This window comes from Antedon bifida, chromosome 11 (genome assembly GCF_963402885.1).
Source record: "Antedon bifida chromosome 11, ecAntBifi1.1, whole genome shotgun sequence".
Classification (NCBI taxonomy): Eukaryota; Metazoa; Echinodermata; class Crinoidea; order Comatulida; family Antedonidae; genus Antedon; species Antedon bifida.
Window position 1 is genome coordinate 865,751 of NC_136236.1, and position 20,205 is coordinate 885,955.

At 36.6% G+C, this 20,205-nt stretch overlaps 2 protein-coding genes across 2 annotated transcripts; one reads left to right on the forward strand and one right to left on the reverse strand.

Moving 5' to 3' along the window:
• Positions 1-2,131: 2,131 nt before the first annotated feature.
• LOC144855133 (uncharacterized) lies at positions 2,132-11,285 on the reverse strand. The gene is made up of 17 exons (XM_078712935.1): positions 11,152-11,285; positions 10,270-10,718; positions 9,933-10,005; positions 9,537-9,595; positions 9,166-9,193; positions 8,677-8,808; positions 8,264-8,328; positions 7,403-7,715; positions 6,924-6,982; positions 6,477-6,818; positions 5,858-6,181; positions 5,593-5,706; positions 5,155-5,227; positions 4,637-4,780; positions 4,456-4,514; positions 3,404-3,766; positions 2,132-3,015 (listed from the first exon to the last, which is right to left on the reverse strand). The coding sequence occupies exons 1-17, from the start codon at positions 11,184-11,186 to the stop codon at positions 2,678-2,680; spliced, it is 2,970 nt and encodes a 989-aa protein (XP_078569061.1). The 5' UTR covers positions 11,187-11,285; the 3' UTR covers positions 2,132-2,677.
• Positions 11,286-11,811: 526 nt separating this feature from the next.
• Positions 11,812-19,701, forward strand: LOC144855276 (uncharacterized). The gene is made up of 17 exons (XM_078713081.1): positions 11,812-11,909; positions 12,354-12,772; positions 13,223-13,286; positions 13,517-13,575; positions 13,881-13,908; positions 14,192-14,323; positions 14,615-14,679; positions 14,932-15,238; positions 15,422-15,480; positions 15,573-15,908; positions 16,575-16,889; positions 17,135-17,245; positions 17,454-17,523; positions 17,950-18,099; positions 18,271-18,329; positions 18,528-18,896; positions 19,239-19,701. The coding sequence occupies exons 1-17, from the start codon at positions 11,878-11,880 to the stop codon at positions 19,574-19,576; spliced, it is 2,913 nt and encodes a 970-aa protein (XP_078569207.1). The 5' UTR covers positions 11,812-11,877; the 3' UTR covers positions 19,577-19,701.
• The last annotated feature ends 504 nt before the right edge of the window (positions 19,702-20,205 follow it).

Sequence of the window (20,205 nt, forward strand, 5' to 3'; positions counted from 1 at the left end):
TAAATATATTACACACTTTTTTTAATTTCAACTTTATTGGCATTCTTAAATAACATTTTTATACAAATAATTAATGTATAGTTAACTTAATACAATGGGTTTTTTTTTTATTGTTGTAGCGATGTTTTAACTTAAGTAACTTATTGTCTACTGTCTAGCAATATTGTATATATGGTTGTATGAATGATGATTGTAAGACTAAGTTATCCAGCCGTTGTTATCCAGACGTTGCTAGCCTCTCCTGCTGTGTGTTAGTAATCATAAGGAAACGTACAGGAAGCATAATACACACATCGCCTCTATAGTTATAGGCCTATATCAGTGACTCATGCATTATGCAACATTTAAATTGCAATACATATATTGTACATAAATATACAAATATAGAAAAGTCCTGTAAATAAAAACATAATACAAAACTATTTCATGTTGTTTGCGGAACACCAACAAACTACAGTATACATGATACAACAGCATAATATACACATTTTATACATTATAATAACAACATATATAACGCATGATACAACACGCACATAATATATCATCATAATACTAAAAGTATTACATGTATATTATGTGTTTTGAGAGATAAAGGGGAATCAGGAACCAGCTCACTCCACTGAAATAGAATGTACTTAAACTAAAAGTGTTAGTCCATCTGAAAAGCAAAGAACCATTGAAACATACCATGTGTTATATGCATAATATAAACATGATTAAATCACACATATTGGTAAACACATGTTAGTTTTAATGGTTCCAAGGGTTAAGTCTTACTATTTTTGTTGACCGACCGTCTGTCTGTCCGTCCATCCCTTTCTATCGTCCTTCATCTTATTCGGGAGGATACTAAGGCGAAAATGTCCAGCAACTTCAGTTGGTCGTTGTCAATTTTGCCTAATTTTGTTAATGGCCGAACACGGTCAATGTCAACCGTTATATGAACGACCTGTACAAAATAAAGAATCAGAATAAAATTGACAAAATAAAAAGTGAAAATCAAATAATAATTAAATTTAATTGAATAAATTAAAGATGACTGAACAGCGCCAATCGCAATGGGACTACATCATATTACTACTGTAAACTCATGACGGCATATCTTGAAACGTTATATATTTTTGCATATTATATAAAAAAATTACAAATAGGATTCAAATACACAAATATCATGTTTTACCAAATTACAAAATAGAACATCAAAAACATTTGAATAAAAAATGAAAAAAAACTATTGCAAACAATAAACTAGGCCCATAAAATATTATATCGGTAGCAACATAATTTATAAGTAATAATGTGAACATTATGTAATGCGAGTGAAAAATTATGGATATAGACACGGCCCCCAACGGACTATAGACACGGCCCCCCCCCCCCCCCCCCCAACGGACTATAGACACGGCCACCAACACCATGTGACTCAGTGCCGCCATCTTTGATATTGCACGTGGTCAATGTTTTTATAAAATGTAAAATAAACCAAACTAAAATGTCTAATAACTGTTTAGTTTTAAGTTACTTTACTGTTATATTACCGGTAAGCATATAATACAGAATTATAATATGAATATAATATTTAATACAATAGTTTAGTACGCACCCGCTGTAAGCCACCATACATTCACACCCTCCTCCACTACTTACTCGACGACGAATGGCGGCCGTGTGCTTCTACATGCTTACAGGTGTCATCTGGATATGCAAATTAACCCACACCGTGATTGGCTATTCACGTCACTGGAATTCTGGACTCACTTTTCGCGCTCAAAATTAATTGCTTTAATAATACGGCCTACTTCGTTTAACTTTTAGAAATCGTCGAGCGTTCCTATTTACTATGTAAATTTTCATCCTTATTTACTTGATAACATTACAGGATTACATTCATCATATTAAATACGCGCGTACAATTCATGGTATTGGAGTAGAAGAATTAGACCATGCCACCGATATTTGTGAATGTGTATATGGAAAGGAAAGAGAGGGAAGGGCAGTAATGGGGTGGGGGTGCGGTTAAAAAGACAACCACGTTACTTTACAAAATCAGTTTTTGCTGGAAAAATTATTTAAACAAAATAAAAATATATCCGTTAAAACACAGCTAGTTGTCATTATTTTCAATTAAATGGTTTGGTTTGGTTTTTTCGCAAACTTGTTTAATATCATCAACGTATAAAGGTAGACTTACAGTTACAGTATACAAAATAATACAACAAAAAGTATGTAATATCTATTATAACAACAATATTAACAAAGTATTATATCTTTTAGATTTCCACTGATTTAAAATTGCTTAATGCCATCATGGAAGAAATTAATACTTTTTAATAGTGTACTCGAGTTCAAAGACGGTAACGCAGATTTTCGGGCCGACTCTGCATTACCCGCACCTAAACCTTTATTTATTTTTAATTTATTCTTAATGTTAATTTTTTTTTTCTAATTAGTTAAGTAAAGGATCTAATACCACTGTGCCTTATGTGATCCTTCAACTGTTTACGTTATTTAATGTTAAGCCTAATAATGTTATTTACACATACAATATTGAACTATATCTGTAAAATAATAAATTTCACTTCAATTCAAATGATCATGATAGTATACACTGGATGGCTGTTGAGTGTTCAACGCGTTTTATCAGAATCGAAACGCATTGAAACGCGTTATACAGTTAACCGTCAATGGAAACTTGTTCCACGATGACAGAATACTCTTTCTGATCGTTCATAGATTGATAATTGTATAAGTTACATGTATAAAGCCCAGCGTCCTCTTCTTGGATGTTAGTGATTCGCAGTGCAAAATCGGTAATCTCGTCTCCAGCCTTTTCAAACCGATCGTCCATCACCATCGTCTGTTCTAAGGTTGCCCGGGAACGAGTTTCCCACATGATGTAGTTGTCCGGTGACGACGCGGTGACGTCACAATTTAATGTCAATGTATCTCCAACTGTAACGGTCACCTCTTCTGCATCTATGTTCACAAGTCGCGGGCCAGTCGATGCTGGTACTATACAAAAATGGAGGAGAAACACGAAGCGTTATTTTGTAGTACGCAACGTGAGGGCTTTAAGATTTTTGCCTATCAGACTTCTAAATCTATATTTGATGTAATTAGTAGTTTTTTTAACATTCTCATAAAAAGGTTTTACAATATAGCCAGCGACAGGACGAAGATACACAACACGCGCGTCAAAATGTTGATGGAATATTAAGCTTAGTTCCCACTATGACGTAACGCAACGACGTAGACGCAACGCACGCGTGTTGACCAATGGCAAGCGACAGTTCGATGATCCATCATCGCGTTGTGATTGGAGAACTCGCTTACGTTGTGATTACGTCCTTGTGTTGCGTCATAGTGAGAACTAAGCTTTAAATGCATGCGTTACACTTACCGTAATCTCGACACCACACCATGGATTCGCCAACTGCAGCTCGTGTTTCATCAAGTTCATCACCATTCTCATCTATACACCAACATTCCGTAGGACTGGTTTCTGAACATACGGGTAGCGAGAGGTAGAATAGACCCGTATTGGTATCACACCTTATAATGGGAGGTAGTCCAGTACAGTCACCAGTATATTCAGTAGGCACATACGTTAGGAAAGACTGATCTATTATGGAAACTCTCTCGCCAAAAGTCTGAGCTTGGTTGGCAGCGCGCTTGACTTCGTCGGCAGTTGATTGGTTGGTGAAGAACGCAATGTGCTGTGTCGTTGTGTCAGTCGTTTGGTCAATACATTTAGTCCATTCATCTATAGAAAAAGTGAAAACCACAGAATAAGAGTTGAATTATAACAATACAATTGTCTAAAGCCTTGTCTACGCTATCATCTTCTTCTTCTTCTTCGTATTTGGAGCCAACTTCATATGTGAAGACTCTGCTCCTCCAACTCTGTTTTGCTAGCTCTACTGTATTTTGGTTGTGTATTATTATTCTATTTAGTTATTCTTTTACAGAGAGAAACTGACTCCCTTATTTATTTATAATAATAATAATTATTATTATCATTTTTTTTTCCTTACTTCTCCTTTCACTTTTCTTTCTCTCTTTTCTTCTTCTTTTCTTCCCTTTCCCTTATCTCTTACTTTATATGACAAAAAATGTGGTGCGCCCATATATGGACATGATAATGTCATATCACTACCAAATTTGGGCCTATTACTACCATATTTGGGCACATAACACTTTTTGTCAAACTAGTTTGATAGTGCAGACAGAGCTTAAGATAAAAATAATAGCAGATTCAACGTTTACGATCGTAAATCGTCATAGAAAGAATTATACATGATGTCTCTTTTTTCCATTTGATTGCGATTTGAGTGTATTAAAATCAATGTTACTTTCTCCATGCTTTAATCCTATAGCGACAGATCATCATCTTAAATTAAAGTACGACTCACTTTTTTGAGACTTGGATATTGCTTAAATTAACATGCTTACCGCAGTCTGGTGCAGTGCGTCCAGATACTTGTCCACTCATCTTATCAACACAAATACGCCTATAAGTACATAGAGCAAACGTTAGATGACGTCAGTGATTTGACCAATCATAAGCATGGAACATTCGAACAGTCGCTTGTCATTGGTCAACGGGAACCAAGCTTTAGTTAAACATTCTTACCCAAAATACTTCATTTTTTGTAGTAGTTTATAATTGCCATCTGCGTCACACTGAGGGAGGAGTTCAACGCTTACTTCCAAATAAGGATCGCTGAAATCTAATTCTTGAAGTTGTCTTTTGATAAGTTGACGCTTAGCTTCACATCTATAATAATAATTTCATGATTGATGATGAATAAAGAATATTTGATTTGATATAAAGTAATAAACAAGTAATAAACAACGTTTAATATCATCAGATACACGTCTGAAAGCCAATAGCCTAGGTCTAGTATACAATACTCGAATCGAATCTATCGTGGGACTGTATCTTGGTGATTATAAAATGCTTGTCTTCCAATCCCAAGGTCCAGGGTTCAATCCTGACCTAGTGCCAGGATTGTAACTCACGACTCTTTAAATCCACTTCCTAGTGAGACTTATAAGAATGATACATTATATAATAGTTTATCCATCCTGTTATTGACGAGCTACTTGCTGTTGGAATGCGTATACAGTATACACAAGTCAAAGTTTTACCTTCCATTATGAGCTCCAAATGACTGGAATATCTCCCGCTGCATCTGGTAGATTCCACTAACCCACAACACCTCTAAAAGGAATAATAACTACAATTTATTTCTGTATTCTCGAAATCATATAGAGAACGTGCATGTGAAAGGGGAAACGAGCCTACATTCTGTAAAAGATGTAATTGTGTCTGGTGATATATTAGCATTGCACAATGCATGATGGGAAGGGTTTGTGAGCAAACGTCACGACGCGTACGTACAAACAACAAATCACGTACGTACGCCGTCGTGACGTTTGCTCACAAACCCTTCCAACCATGCGTCGCGCACGCTAATTGCGATAAACCACTATTCTAAAGAGACAAGACAACACAACGCAATCTGGTATCGTCATCACAAAATGAGGAGAAATAATGCAGAATTTAAAATAAAATCAAACGATTACCTTCCTTCTGAAAACATTCACACGTACGGCAGCCATTTTCATCATTTCGATGTCCCATTCCACAATATTTATCACAATCTTGGATGATACACGATTGTGCATTTCTAGTCCAAACTACAAAAATAAGGAGAATGACGTAAGCAATGACGTCGTTGAGCAAGCGATAGTTGCGTAGAGTTGATGAAAGATTAATGTTAATACTGATTAATACTATCACCATTACTGTCATCATAATCATAATTATTACACTTTTCTTTTGTTCTACCTGATAGAGTTTGGAGCTCAGCTTTGTAGTAGTAATCATGTGACGTGTCCGCTATTTCACACCCGTATGACCCAACATCTTTTTCTACTAGTGAGTCAATCTTTAGCCATGACATTGATGTTTGATATGAAGAATAGAACGCATTCCCTTCTGTGTACCGGTAATCATTAAACGAAGCAATGGGGACGCCATTATGTGTCCAAAATATGTACATGTCGTCGGATTCCGATATGTTTTTAAACTCGCAATAGAAGATGAAGAAGTTGCTTAGCGGAGTGGTGAATTCTTGCTTTGTGTCAGTACTGACAGGCATCCACGAATCACCTGCAAAAAACAATAGAAAAATACATACAATAAGTATGAAGTGTAGGTTCTATGGCGTTGTTACCTTACTTTGGCACATATGGCGTTTCATACGTATAATACATGAGCTCAAAATTCAGACATAAATCGAAACGCCGACTGGTGGACTAACATAAAAAAAGTCTTGGGGCAAGTCTATATTCAATGATACGCAATATAAAATACAGAAATCATGAATAAACCAATACGGTAGTGTTCCCATAGAACATATATACCGGCAAAATGCGCTTCTAATAATTCTTGTAAACTAAATTACCTTGACGGGTATACATGGAGCAATCAGGATACACACTAGAACTCTCGCTGCCACCAATCGGATATCCTTGTAAATCAACACACCAACAAGTTCCTTCAGCTGGTCTACATTGAACAGCTTCATAGTCACCATAAGCATTACAACTTGGTATATGTGTAGCTGAGTTTGATAGAATGCTGTTATACTCTTCTTCGCTCAACATTCCCATGATGATGTTCATATTGTTGGCGTCATTTCCGGTCAACAGACCTCTTATTAGTTTCCCCGTTTTTCTGTATCCACCATCTCTGAGAACTCTAAATAGAGCTGTAATTCTCTTTGTTACACAATCCTTGTACGTCACTATGACAAAAAAAATATAATTTATTGAACAATCTTGAATAAAATTATACGAAACACCTCGTAGCGCATGAGTCCATCAGCAAAGTATTACGTAACACTACTCACCACAGTCCGAGTGTTTCTTTCCATTTGGCACTCCAGTCAACGCGTCAACACAAAAACATCTATAATTAGACGAGTACACATTCAAGTAAAGTTTATATTATTAATGCGTTAAGTCGGTCACTACCGATTCAACAGGTATGATGTGGAATATAACGTTCTTAATACGTGTTCACACACACTAGAGTCATACAGGGATATGTCCTCTAATTTTCGTTTTAAACGCTAAATTAAGTTTGGAAACTATAATTCTGCAATAAGAGCCTAATTTGGCGTGACATACTAAGCATGGTTTCCACTAGAGACGCAACGTAAGGACGTAGACCTAAGTGATTTGATCACAAGCGATGGATTATTCAAACTCGCTTGTCATTAGTCAATTCGCTTGCGTTGCGTCTCTAGTGGGAATGGAAAACCCAAAAGATCAGATTGTGACGCAACATTTTAGACTTTAGATAATTACAGTAAACTGACGTACATACCCTGCAAGGTAATTACATTGTTTTTCTTTGTAGCTTCCATCGTCTGCGCACTGTGGTAACCATGGATACGGGCCAGATTTAACCTCAAGCTCTTTCCATTGTGTGATTTCATTTTCCATATGAGTCCTCGATTCGTAACAAGTTTCACTTGTTGCTGGCGTCATGGCATCTTTACAATCACACATTGGACAGCCTGCTTCGTCTATCTCTTGACCAAACGGACACAATTCCTTACAAGGACTGATGCTGCATGTTTTAACTGTAGTAATCTCCATTGTTGTCACAAGCGGCATCGCTGTTGTATATGGATATTCTAAAATAAAAAAACGTTTCTAACGTTTTATTTAAAGAATAACATGATTTCCAGGTCTCCCTGCATATATCCACGGGGCGGCTCTTTGTAATAGTAATGTAGGGGCCTATCTACTGAAAATAAAGAATATTATACTGTACAACTTCTACGTTTAAGCGTGGCTTCCAGTAGAGACGCAACGCAAGGACGTACGCGCAACGCAAGCGAGTTGACCAATGTCAAGCCACTGTTCGAATAATCCATCGTTTGTTATTGGTCAAATCACTTACGTTGCGCTACATCCTTGCGTTGCGTCGTTAAGCTTGGTTCCCACTAGGACGCAACGCAAGGACATAAGCGCAAAGTAAGCGAGTTGACCAATCACAAGCGATAGATAATTCAAACTGCCGCTTGTCATTGGTCAACAACTCTCTTGCGTTGCGTCTACGTCCTTGCGTTGCATTCTAGTGGGAACCAAGCATTAGTGGGAATCAAACTCTACGTTGCGTTACGTAATTGCGTTACGTCGCTATGGGAACGAAGCTTTATGAGGACGAACGCGATCTTACCGCAGTCTGGTGGCATTAAATAAGTCTCTTCTCCTGATACAGGGTCGACACATTTACATGGTCTTCTAAAATGAATAAATAACAAATATAACTTTAATTAATGATTGTCATCTAAATCGTCAGTGATATCAAGAGCAGACATGCATGTGAGTTATAACAAATAAGAAACATCATAATAGTATACATAAAAGGAAGTCACAAATTTACATCATTTAAAAGTATGATGGAATATAGTACGTTACAAATGAATTAAAATATCTCTTCGTTCGACTATTGCACGATCTTAAGTCTTCGAACGTTTGCTTGTCATTAGTCAACTCGCGTGTTTACGTCCCTGCGTTGTTTGTGTGTAAACGCGCGTGTAAAAATACTATCTAACTTGTAAAAAGCAATATTGTTTATTTGTTACGAACCGAGAGTCTCCATCACACTGCAGTTTTTCAAAATTCCCTTCATCATCACATGACGGTGGTAAACGGCCGTTATTGGTGAATATCATTTGAGTTGCTAGTTCATGTTGAATCTCACTGACCTCTTTCAGACACCTGAACATGGTTAAGTATTGTTAATATAGGTGATAGGTATAGGTAAGGAAACAAAACAAATGTATAAAAAAACAGGTCAAAAAATACTTTTTATCACTATATGCTGATTAACAACACGTTTTATTTAAGTTCTATATACTTGTTCTTATGTAAAAGGGTCCTACAAAAAAACGAAGCTACAGCTTTTTTATGCAGGATCCCTGTTGTCAGTTGTACTGTAATTATGATGTACTGTAATTGATGACTAAATAAATGTGGAATAAATGAAATGAAATAAAAACAATGAGGATAAATGATGATTGGCAATAAAGGTAGTAACAAAAATAATTTAATATAAAAGACATTATGAGAACTCACTTTGTTTCGAGTGTTTTTGTTGGGATCACTGTAAAGAAAATCAGTTTCAGATTTAAAATATTGGAAAAGAAAAGATTTGATTTGATTTGAATTTATTCGGAAGTACACAAATATACATTACAATTGGTAAACAAGAACAATTAAAACATACGGTAGTCTTCCATGGATAACCCAAAAAGCCGGTAAATATTATTCCAGCTTATTTCCATTGGGGTCCATTGAAAGAATATATAATATACGTATCAACTCTAAAAACTCTACACATTTCACCGAAAAGAAGAAGAAATAAACAAAAAAAAGTGAAAGAAAAGTGACGAAGAAGTAAAACGACAACATTGATTCTAATTTAATTTTTAGGCCTACAGACTTACAGCAAAATGGCGGCTCATAATTCGTCGGGGTTCCAGTTGCATATTCAACACAGGAACAGCTAAAGTATAAATAATAAGAAAGAGTTATACAGATGTTAAAATAGAGTCACATATAATATATAATATGTATCCACAAAATTGCTCAAGGCGCTGGACTAGATTTTACACTTTAAATAACATGTTTCTCTCCCCTAAGTGGCTGTTATGTACTAGTACACCGGGAGTTACCCACCTAATCGTCTTCGAAAGATGTACTAGGTTCTTTATTAACATAAATAAATTACATACTAAATCATTTAAGTTTTTGTCGTATAGACCTACTAATCGAATCCACAAGCAGGTATTGAATTTAAATAACGATGGAATGGCCACTGAAAAGACCGAGTTCAAGCCTACCTCTCTATGTCCAAATTGGCTCCCCAATCGTCACATTTTAACGTTACAAATCCATCTTCAAAATCTTGAATTACTAATACAATTGTGAAAATAAAATAATAAGTTCATATCAAGTTTCTTGAATATAACAACAAAGCTATCTTGGACATATGTTGCATTCGTACAGATATTAATGTTATTTGTGTGCATCAAAACATTGTAATACTTGTAGGACAAAGCTATATTGAATTGTGTTTTATTTATTTAACAGCTTATATTTCTTGAGATTAATTATAAATAAACTAAAATGAGATTGTTTTCAAATGATATGATTATTTAGCTCTTCACAGACATTTACCATTTTCTGGTGGAGGTCCTGTTGGCCTGGGCGGTGGAATGAGAGTGACGTCATTCACAAACCAGTAATGTATAAGTAATATGCCATCAGAATCCGACGGACCGTGATACACTATTTTGGCAGATTTAGCCACTGACACGAAGCTTCCTCTGGCTTTGACATCCTCAGCATTGCAAAATGTCACCTTCGATCGTTCTTCACCAGTAAACAACAAGTCTGTCTTTGTGATCTTAGGCACACACTCTTCGTTAGAGTGTCTTGGTAGTAGCCCGATGTGATTTATTGAGAGCATTATTTTCTGTCCTTCTTTGGATCTGAAGTGGTAAGAGCACATGGCTTCATCTCCTCTAATGTATTCATAAATGATACCAGACTTCTGCGTGTCCACATTGATGTCTCTTGAGCATCTTGCGTCTGTCCGACTTCCAACGCTCTCTGATCCACAGGCACTGAAACATTTCATGATTATTTTACAAAAAAAACACATTTTATTCATCAAATCACATATTACAATAAAATAAAGTTTCAAGAAAATGATGAAATGATTAAACGTAGAACAGAATTTTTAGACGCACTCTAATGTTATTTATATAATTGTTACATTGTATATTATTTGGCCATATATAATAAATACTTTGGATCATTCCAAGAAATAAATAAAGAAATGAGGTCTCAGGAAACCAGGAGGTGTGTATGATAAACACCCCAGATTACTTTGACAACATAATATCTTTAAAATAGTAGGCCTACCATATATACCTGGTTTAAAATTAAAATAGGCCTTTACACGTTTTGCCTATCGAATCCAATACAAATATAATAGACCTATAAACTATCAGTTTGCGGCTTGGTTCATGAATAATGTTAAAGTAATAATCTTACCTAAGAAATACCAACGACAAGTATAAGAAGAACATAGTGGCTATAGCTGCCTGACGATGGTCTACGGGCTAATGACCGTCTTTTGTACGCCTGTTAAGAAGGTTTAATAAACGGAAGTGTTCCTACACAACCTACCGAATACATTATCTATCACCACGCTATATCCCTTATAAACAACAACTGAAGTGACCTTACAATAATAACGTGTACTTTATTATTTCCGGTTATGATCCGCGACCCTGAACGCAATTTAAATTTTGATAAGCCATAAAAACACACGATATACATTTTTTTTTATATACCAATTTACTATTATTAATGAATTACATCCTTTCAATTAAAGGATAACAATGATCATGTTTCGTTCGTTGATCATGTGCGGCACAAAGTATAAGCGCGCGTACAAAAAGACACATACGTTTTCATCAAGATTTAAGCGCGCCGGAGAATATGGTGTCATATATGGTATTGATATTACATCAGGAGATCGGATTAATGTTGTTATTGAGATTTATTACCGTATCGTATTGTTGCCTGGAGCTAGTTCCATTGTTATTGAGACGTATTTCCTTGGGATGTTGTTATTGCAAACGAGAGCGTATCGTGCAAGGCACGCAATCAAAGCAGCATAGGTACGTGGTACCACCGGGTTTGCCTTTATAGTATCACTCGAGCAGCAACCTGACTTTATTCCTAGACTAACCTTTGGACGAAACAGATTGCAAGATGCTGTTGCACGTACTGTTGTTGTGTGTAAGGTAAGTGTGAGCAGAAACATTTTGTTTCTAAAAATCAAACATTTCATAGAATAATTGACGAATTCGACAAAAGTAGTAACTTAAATTTCAATCATACATTGTAAAATTAGCCTTCAGTAAATTCTAAAGCTTTGTCTACATTATCAAACTAGTTTGACAAAAAAGTGTGATGTGCATACATATGGTAGTGATGCTTAAACATGGTAGTGATATGACATCATCATGTCCATATATGGGCACATCGCATGTTTTTGTCACATAAAGTTTTATGGTGTAGACAGAGCTTTACTGAGAATGGAATTATTATTATATGTATTCTGTCTTTATACTTAATGACACTTTCAGTGCTAAAACATATATTTCCAAAGTGGTTCAGTAGAGAATAACGGAAACAACCGAAGTGATGGAAGTATATTTGTTTTCTTGTCTCTTTCTTTTTTTTAGTGCACATTTATCAGAATCAGTTTATCCAAACCCATCATGTTCTAGAAGCATCAATGTCGACGAGCAAGAATTCGGCGTCATTTATGAATACATTAAAATAGGCGAAACGAGTTGTTCTTACGACTTTCGCGCCAAAGAAGGTCAACGAACTATGCTAGCCATCAGTCACATTGGTCTACTCCCGACAAACTCCAACGACGCATGCGTACCGAAGATAACCATGGCAGACGATACCGAAGCAGACATGGTGATATGCAACGCAGAAGATGCTAAGAGTAAACGGTTTGTGTCGACAGCAAGAACAGCAAGGGTAAACTTTCAAGGACCGGCGGACTCTGACGGCATTCTGCTTATTCAATTCTGGTTTGTTAATGATGTTTCACTTCTTACAAATCCTACGACCGCAGCACCGACAGAAGGTAAACTTGTACTAACAATTGACCAATTATATACAACGTGGAAAATAGATCTCACAAACACAATTGATCAATCACATAACATTTACAATAAATCACAAACATAATTGACCAATCACATAACGCGTAAAATAAATCACAAGAACAATTGACCAATCACATAACGTAAAATAAATCACAAACACAATCGACAAATCGCATGACGTGTAAAATAAATCACAAACACAATTGACCAATCACATGACGTGTAAAATAAATCACAAACACAATCGACAAATCGCATGACGTGTAAAATAAATCACAAACACAATCGACAAATCGCATGACGTGTAAAATAAATCACAAACACAATTGACCAATCACATAACGTGTGCAAAACAAATCAAAAGACAATAGACGGCCAATCATTCAGTAATGTAGACTTATATTATTATATTACTATTGTTTATTTAGTACCAAGACGGCGGTTCTTAGAATTGGATTGTCCAGATTGGGGAGAAGATTTGGATATCGACACGTAAGAATTCATTATATCTTAAAGAACAGGTTTGACAGAGTTGTTAGAAATACCCGTAGGCCAACCACGTTAATACGTAAGGACTTTAACGTTTACTGTGCTTCAAACGACGGTTTTCGTGGTTAATGATTATATTTTATCCCACCTTACATTCACATTAGTTAACACCCAGTTACCTAGGAGCATTTTTAAAATAAATGATATGATATTATTCCCTAATTTATTTATAGCTGTTCTTGTGTTGACTTAGATGAAGGAACCATTCCATATCTTGAGCCACCATTTTGCGGTAAGTCGCAAGACCAATTTACACAGATGAGCGGTAACGGTAATACAAATATAGAGTCTATGTTATTCCTTATGACCATTTACACACAACGCGGAGCGAACGGGCTGTTTCCGCTCAGGATAGATACAGATTCTACATGGGACAAGTTATGCGGTTTTCCGCTTACCGTTACCGCTAGTCTGTGTTAATTGGCCTTAATTAAACCTTACTACGTATGTGTAATTTAAAGTGTGATCGATTGATTCATGATTGGTTTATGAAATCAATCATCTAGTGTTTTAATGATCTTTTGTTTTTGTTTACAGTGACTCCAACTGAATTGATTAGCACCAGGTATTGTTTATATTATTGGAATGTAATTATTAATGACACCCCGATAAATGACACCCCGATAAATGACACCCCGATAAATGACACCCCGATAAATGACACCCCGATAAATGACACCCCCGATAAGTGACACCCCGATAAATGACACCCCGATAAATGACACCCCCGATGAGGCGCAAGGGCTGTGATAATACCTTACGTCACATAAACTAAGGCAATGATTAGATTAGTCGGATTAGGTAATTGTTATTGACAAAGTATATAATTATTCTTTATTTATAATCAGATGTTTACGGGAAGAAAATCGAGTACGCGAGCAGGTTGCGCGCGATCGCTATTTCCTGGAAGGAGTCAACTTTCCACCATCATGTGACCAACAAGGACGTTATAATAAACTGCAATGTGGACACAGCACGAGGTTAGTTGTTGAATTATACTTCAGTGTAATATTACTATTCTACTAGGTTCTCAATTTCATACATTGAAATCAGAATTCTGCACTGCTGAAAACGTGTTTTGGAAAGCGCGTAGCGCGGCCGGCACACGCACTTTGACAGGAGCGTCACACGCACTTTGGCGCGAGCACGACACATACTTTAAACGCGAGCGTCTAAACGTTTATTAAACCAATACGAGCCTTCTTATTTCTGACGTTTGATTGAACATCAATACGTTACAAATTTGTTTTGTTATATTTATTATTTTTTAGCAATCCCTGCAAATGTGTCGATCGGATTTCTGGATTAGAGACTGATTTTCTGCCTCCAATGTGTGGTAAGCACCACTTTTATTTTTTTGCCGAAAAATAACTCGCTAAAGTGTTGTCGAAATGTACTCAATATGAAATGCGTACGAACTAGAATAATTACTGTGTAACGTATAATTAGTTTCAAGGCTCAACGTTACCTTAATCAAACATATATTCTTATACACTCTTTGTCAGTTTGTCTCTCAAATCAAAAATAATTTAACGAATGCTTAAATAAGTGAAATAAACTAAATTATATAAATAATGTATTTGTTTAGAACTGTCTGCACACGCCACAACTATGCCACCGACACCTGCAGCACCACCCACTTGCAACTTATACCGTTGCTATGACTTCTGTCCGATTGGTCACATGACAGACGTCACTACTGGTTGTCCGACATGTAGTTGTAAAGAGCTGCTGACGTCATTAACCATGGAAACGTGTTCTGACGCATCAACGCGTATTGTAAATGAAATTGACCAACGACGAGAGCTTGCCGTTAAAACTGCTCCGTATCCATGGATACCGGAATGTTCAGACGATGGAAATTACACAGAAAAGCAATGCAACCACGAGGCTGGGTAGGTAGTCAGTAGGGCTGATCATAGTATTTGTTCCTGATTAAATTTGATATGACGCAGCTCATGGACACAATTCTGCAGTGGGAAAGGCGTCCCATCATTGATCATAAATATTCATTATATATCTTAAAATAATAGCAACCACTTGTTGAAACAAATTCGTTCTTCAATTTATCTTTAAAGGTGTTTCTGCGTTGACCAACAGTCAGGTTTGCCCAGTGGAAAGAAAAACCCGAACTGTGGTAAGTAAGATTACTTAATACTTTGTTGATGGACTCATATGTTGATCCCTTGTAAAATCTTAAATGAAGTGTGTACATTTTCTTGATCTTAGTAACGTACAAGGATTGTGTTACAACGAGGATCACAGCGCTATTTAGAGTGCTTAAGGACGCTGGATACAGGAGAACGGGGAAAAAAGTAAAAGGTTTGTTGACCGGAAATGACGCCAACAATATGCACATCATCATGGGAATGTTGAGCGAAGTAATAAGCATTATATCAAACTCAACTACACATATACCAAGTTGTAATGCTTATGGTGACTATGAAGCTGTTCAATGTAGACCAGCTGAAGGAACTTGTTGGTGTGTTGATTTTCAAGGATATCCGATTGCTGGCAGCAAGAGTTCTAGTGTGTATCCTGATTGCTCCATGTATACCCGTCAAGGTAATTTAGTTTACAAGAATTATTAGAAGCGCATTTTGTCGGTATATATGTCAGTCCCCAATCCGTATTTGGTTATTCATGATCATTTTTCTGTATTTTCTATCACATTTTCTATCACTGCCCGTTCAATTCCGTATTAAATTCAAACTGCTTCTCATTACATACAAAGCTCTAAATGGACTTGCACCTCAGTATGTTGCTGATCTTCTTGTTCTTTACACTTCGTCTCGTTCACTGCGTTCATCTAATAAACTTCTCCTTCATGTTCCTAAATGGAAACTTCAGACATATGGCCATCGTGCATTTTCCTGTGCAGCACCCATTTTGTGGAATAAACTGCCAATCGACATAAAGACATCTGAAAACATCAACACTTTTAAAACACGACTAAAAACCCATTTTTACACAGAGGCATTTCCTGCTTAACTTTGTCAAGCGCCTTTGAACATTATTATGGATACTGGCGCTATATAAATCTGATTGATTGATTGATTGATTACTTCTAGACTTGCCCCAAGTCTGTAGTTAATGTCTTTGTTATGTTAGTCCACCAGTCGGCGTTTCGATTTTTGTCTGAAGTCGAGCTCGTGTATTAGGACATTGATTTTTTGTAGCAGAATAGTCATTCAAATAAAGGTTGTAGTTCTCCTCCTCCTTTTTCTTTAGATTCTCCAATGCCTGGGAGTACTGACGAAAAAAGACAGTACAGTGTTCTGTTAAACGAATCTATCAGTTTCTATTGCGATTTACAAAACATATCTGAATCAGACGACATGTATATATTTTGGACACAAAATGGCGTACCCATCGATTCTTTTAATGATGAACGGTATATAATGAAGGACATATTGTACCCTACTACGGCATTTTCATGGTTGACGATTGACCCTGTAGGGGAAGAAGATAGTGGGTCATACAGATGTGAAGTAGCGGACACGTCACATGATTACTTCTACAAAGCTGAACCCAAAACATTAACAGGTAGGCTACACATTACACATTGGTTCCCACAAGGGAGGCAACGCAATGGCGTACGCGCAACACAAACTTGACCAATCACACCCGTTCCGATTATCTATCGAGTCGTGATTGGTCAAATTTACGATGGGCTTACATCTTTGCGATGTGCGTACGGTTCTAGTGGTGTGAACGGAGTTTTATACTGATACAGATTCCAATGCTAAGGATACCTCAATATTAACGTACAATTTCTTTTTCTTACGTAGTTTATGATGGAAAACACGTGTGTTCGATAAACGCTTGCAACGTCTATTGTAGTCTTGGATATAGAACGAATGAAAATGGTTGTCGAATTTGCGAATGCCTTCAACCACACGGTAATTATATATGCACCACGGTATGTAGTACCGTCTAGAACACAAACCCATTCAAACCTCTTGTTCTAAACGGCTAGGCTTTGTCGCAAACAAAACAAAAATACACAAAATATATGACGTTAGTATACTCATTTTTTCATTTTAAGGATTGAAAATAAGATGTGTGTTTATTCTAATCAATGAATGCTATTATTGTTTCTATCATCAGAGTACCAAACGTTTACTGCGCTATACCAAATGCAACATGAGACAATTGTACTGTTTAGAAACAACCCGAGGTAATGTGCAATTAGACAATTATATTAACAGTATCACCAAGTTAAACTATTTTATAAACGGATACAGTACTATTAGTACTGTTTATAAACAACACGAGGTAATATGCAATTAGACAATTATATTAACTGTATCATCGAGTATATAACATAAACGAATACAGTACTATGAAATAAGGTATATCGCAAATAGCTTGAATTCGCGAGGAACGTCATTTCACAATGCATGATGGGAAGGGTTTGGGAGCAAACGACACGACGCGTACGTACAAACAACAAATCACGTACGTACGCGTCGTGACGTTTTTATCCCAAACCCTTCCCATCATGCGTTGTGCTCGCTATTTGCGATACACCTTATGACGATGTATGTGACAAAATGTATAAAATAAAAGTTGCTGATTGATTGAAAACTCTATAACATTACAGATGCGAAGCGGAACGTCAGAGTATCAAAAAGAAACTTTTAGAATTTGATCTGAGTTACCCGGGTGCGACGGTTAATATCGACTATGAAGCTATACCGAAATGCGACGCAGACGGTAATTACGAATTGGTGCAAAACTTGCCGCGTTCTGGGTAAGTTTTAGTAAAGTTTAAAATATAACAACATTATAATGATTATATTGAATATTTCGTCAGTAAAACGTATGTTGGCTAGCCGAGTGGATTCGAACAATACCCATCAACTATCGTCAGTTACGTAAGTTGTTTAAGGTTTTTACATACATTTTATTTACACTACTACAGAACGATTTGTGTTGACAAGAATAGTGGATTGCCGACAGGTCGACTTGTGCCGGACTGCAGTAAGATTTCTGTTATTATTCTTCACCATATATATAAAAAAAACTGTAATATCCAAAGTCATTTTTTTGATATTTGTTTTATCAGACAATCAACCGACTTCCGTTCCGTAAAAAGAACAGACTGTAGATTGCATTTAAACTTGTTTATGGAGGACAAATTGACGTTACATTTTTTTGTCTTAATGGTTTTTTTTACAGCCAATTTGACACCATGTATCGAAGAATCATTGCTGGCAGTAGAAGCGCATATTTCGCTGATGACAAACGATTCCTTCGAAGCAGCGTCGATACGCAACGCCCTTAGACACGACAAAGTTGTATCAACAGAACGAAACGCACTTTTAGAAGACTATTTACTAACATTGCCTACCCAGACCGATGAAGACCCATCGGGGTTGCCACCAGCCCCACGATGTAGCCTGATTACTGGTATGTACTACTTCTGGCATCATGTATGTACCGAGGGTACTGCGCCAGAGTGCTGGTGCGTGGATTTTGAAGGAAACGAGATCACAGGCTCACGAGTCGGAGTCGACGAAGAATTGCCAGACTGTGACGACACTTTCGGTAAGTTCTATAGCTCTGTCTACACTATCAAATTATTTATGTGACAAGAAAATGTGATGTGCCCATATATGGTAGTAATATGCACAAATATGGTAGTAATATGATATCATCACGTCCATTGGGCACTTCGTTCACTCACATAAAGTTTAAAGAGCTTTACTATTTTTTAATGGTGATTTTAAAACTAGGGAATATAAATATTTATGACGAATATTTAAACGTAAAGTTAACAAAATGAAAATTGAAGATTATACATCTAGGCTACGAAAACACAATGTGATTAAATGAATGAATTAATGAAAGGAAATATTGTTTAAACACGGTAATTTACCTACCTTTTAGATGAACCAGTCAGTGGCTTGAACGGACCCAGCCTGCTGAATACCGAAACGAACCGTTTACTTGACGACGTGAGTATTGGTCAGAACGTAACGATGGATTGTGACGTAGACGAATGGTCACCTCATAGTTACGTAATGTGGAGAACTCCTTCCGGGGCAACTCTTGAGCAGATGATGATGATAGATGAGCGGTATCAACAAATCGGAGACCAAGTCACCAGTTTTGCGATCCAAATTAAAGATTTTCAGGAAAGGGATGTTGGTGAATTCACGTGTTCTCTGTTTAATTATTATTCTGTTCGTAGTTCATTGGTGTATGAGGTCAGTCTTACGTCATAATCAAAACAGCCCATCTGCTCCTCGCGTGACCCACATTTGGAAGATTTGTTTCAGAAAGCTCAAACCTCGCACGCGCGCGTAGTAGATAGCGCAAAAAACTTGTTTGTTTTAAGTTAGCTTATGTTGTTTTTAAATGAATGAAATAAATGTGTTTGAATTTATAGTATAAAGTGCTAAATATGTTTTTTTGTAACGGTGCTATATATATGACATATACAAACTAGAACGATGGATATTCGATTGAGTGACTTGTTATTGGTTAACTCGCTTGCGTTGCGCGTACATTCTTGCGTTGCGTCTCTAGTGGGAACCACGCTTTAGCGCGCAAATGCAAATTGACCAATCGGCTACACGATTGACTAGAACGACAATCCGAGAGTGCATACCTCCGCCTACTGTTACATTCTCCTACATAAGATTTCACCGGAAAAAATATACATTTTTTAATTTTTGTGTCTTAATGCTGTGTGTGATTAGGCTAATTTCACTACAACTATGTGAATTTGGTGTAATGATTATGTAACCAGCCTTTCAACTAACAATAGTTTCAGTTGACTAACAATAGAACAGCAACGTAAAAAACAAACGGGTGAATTTGAAAAGAAAAACTACTCGTACTAAAAAACCTG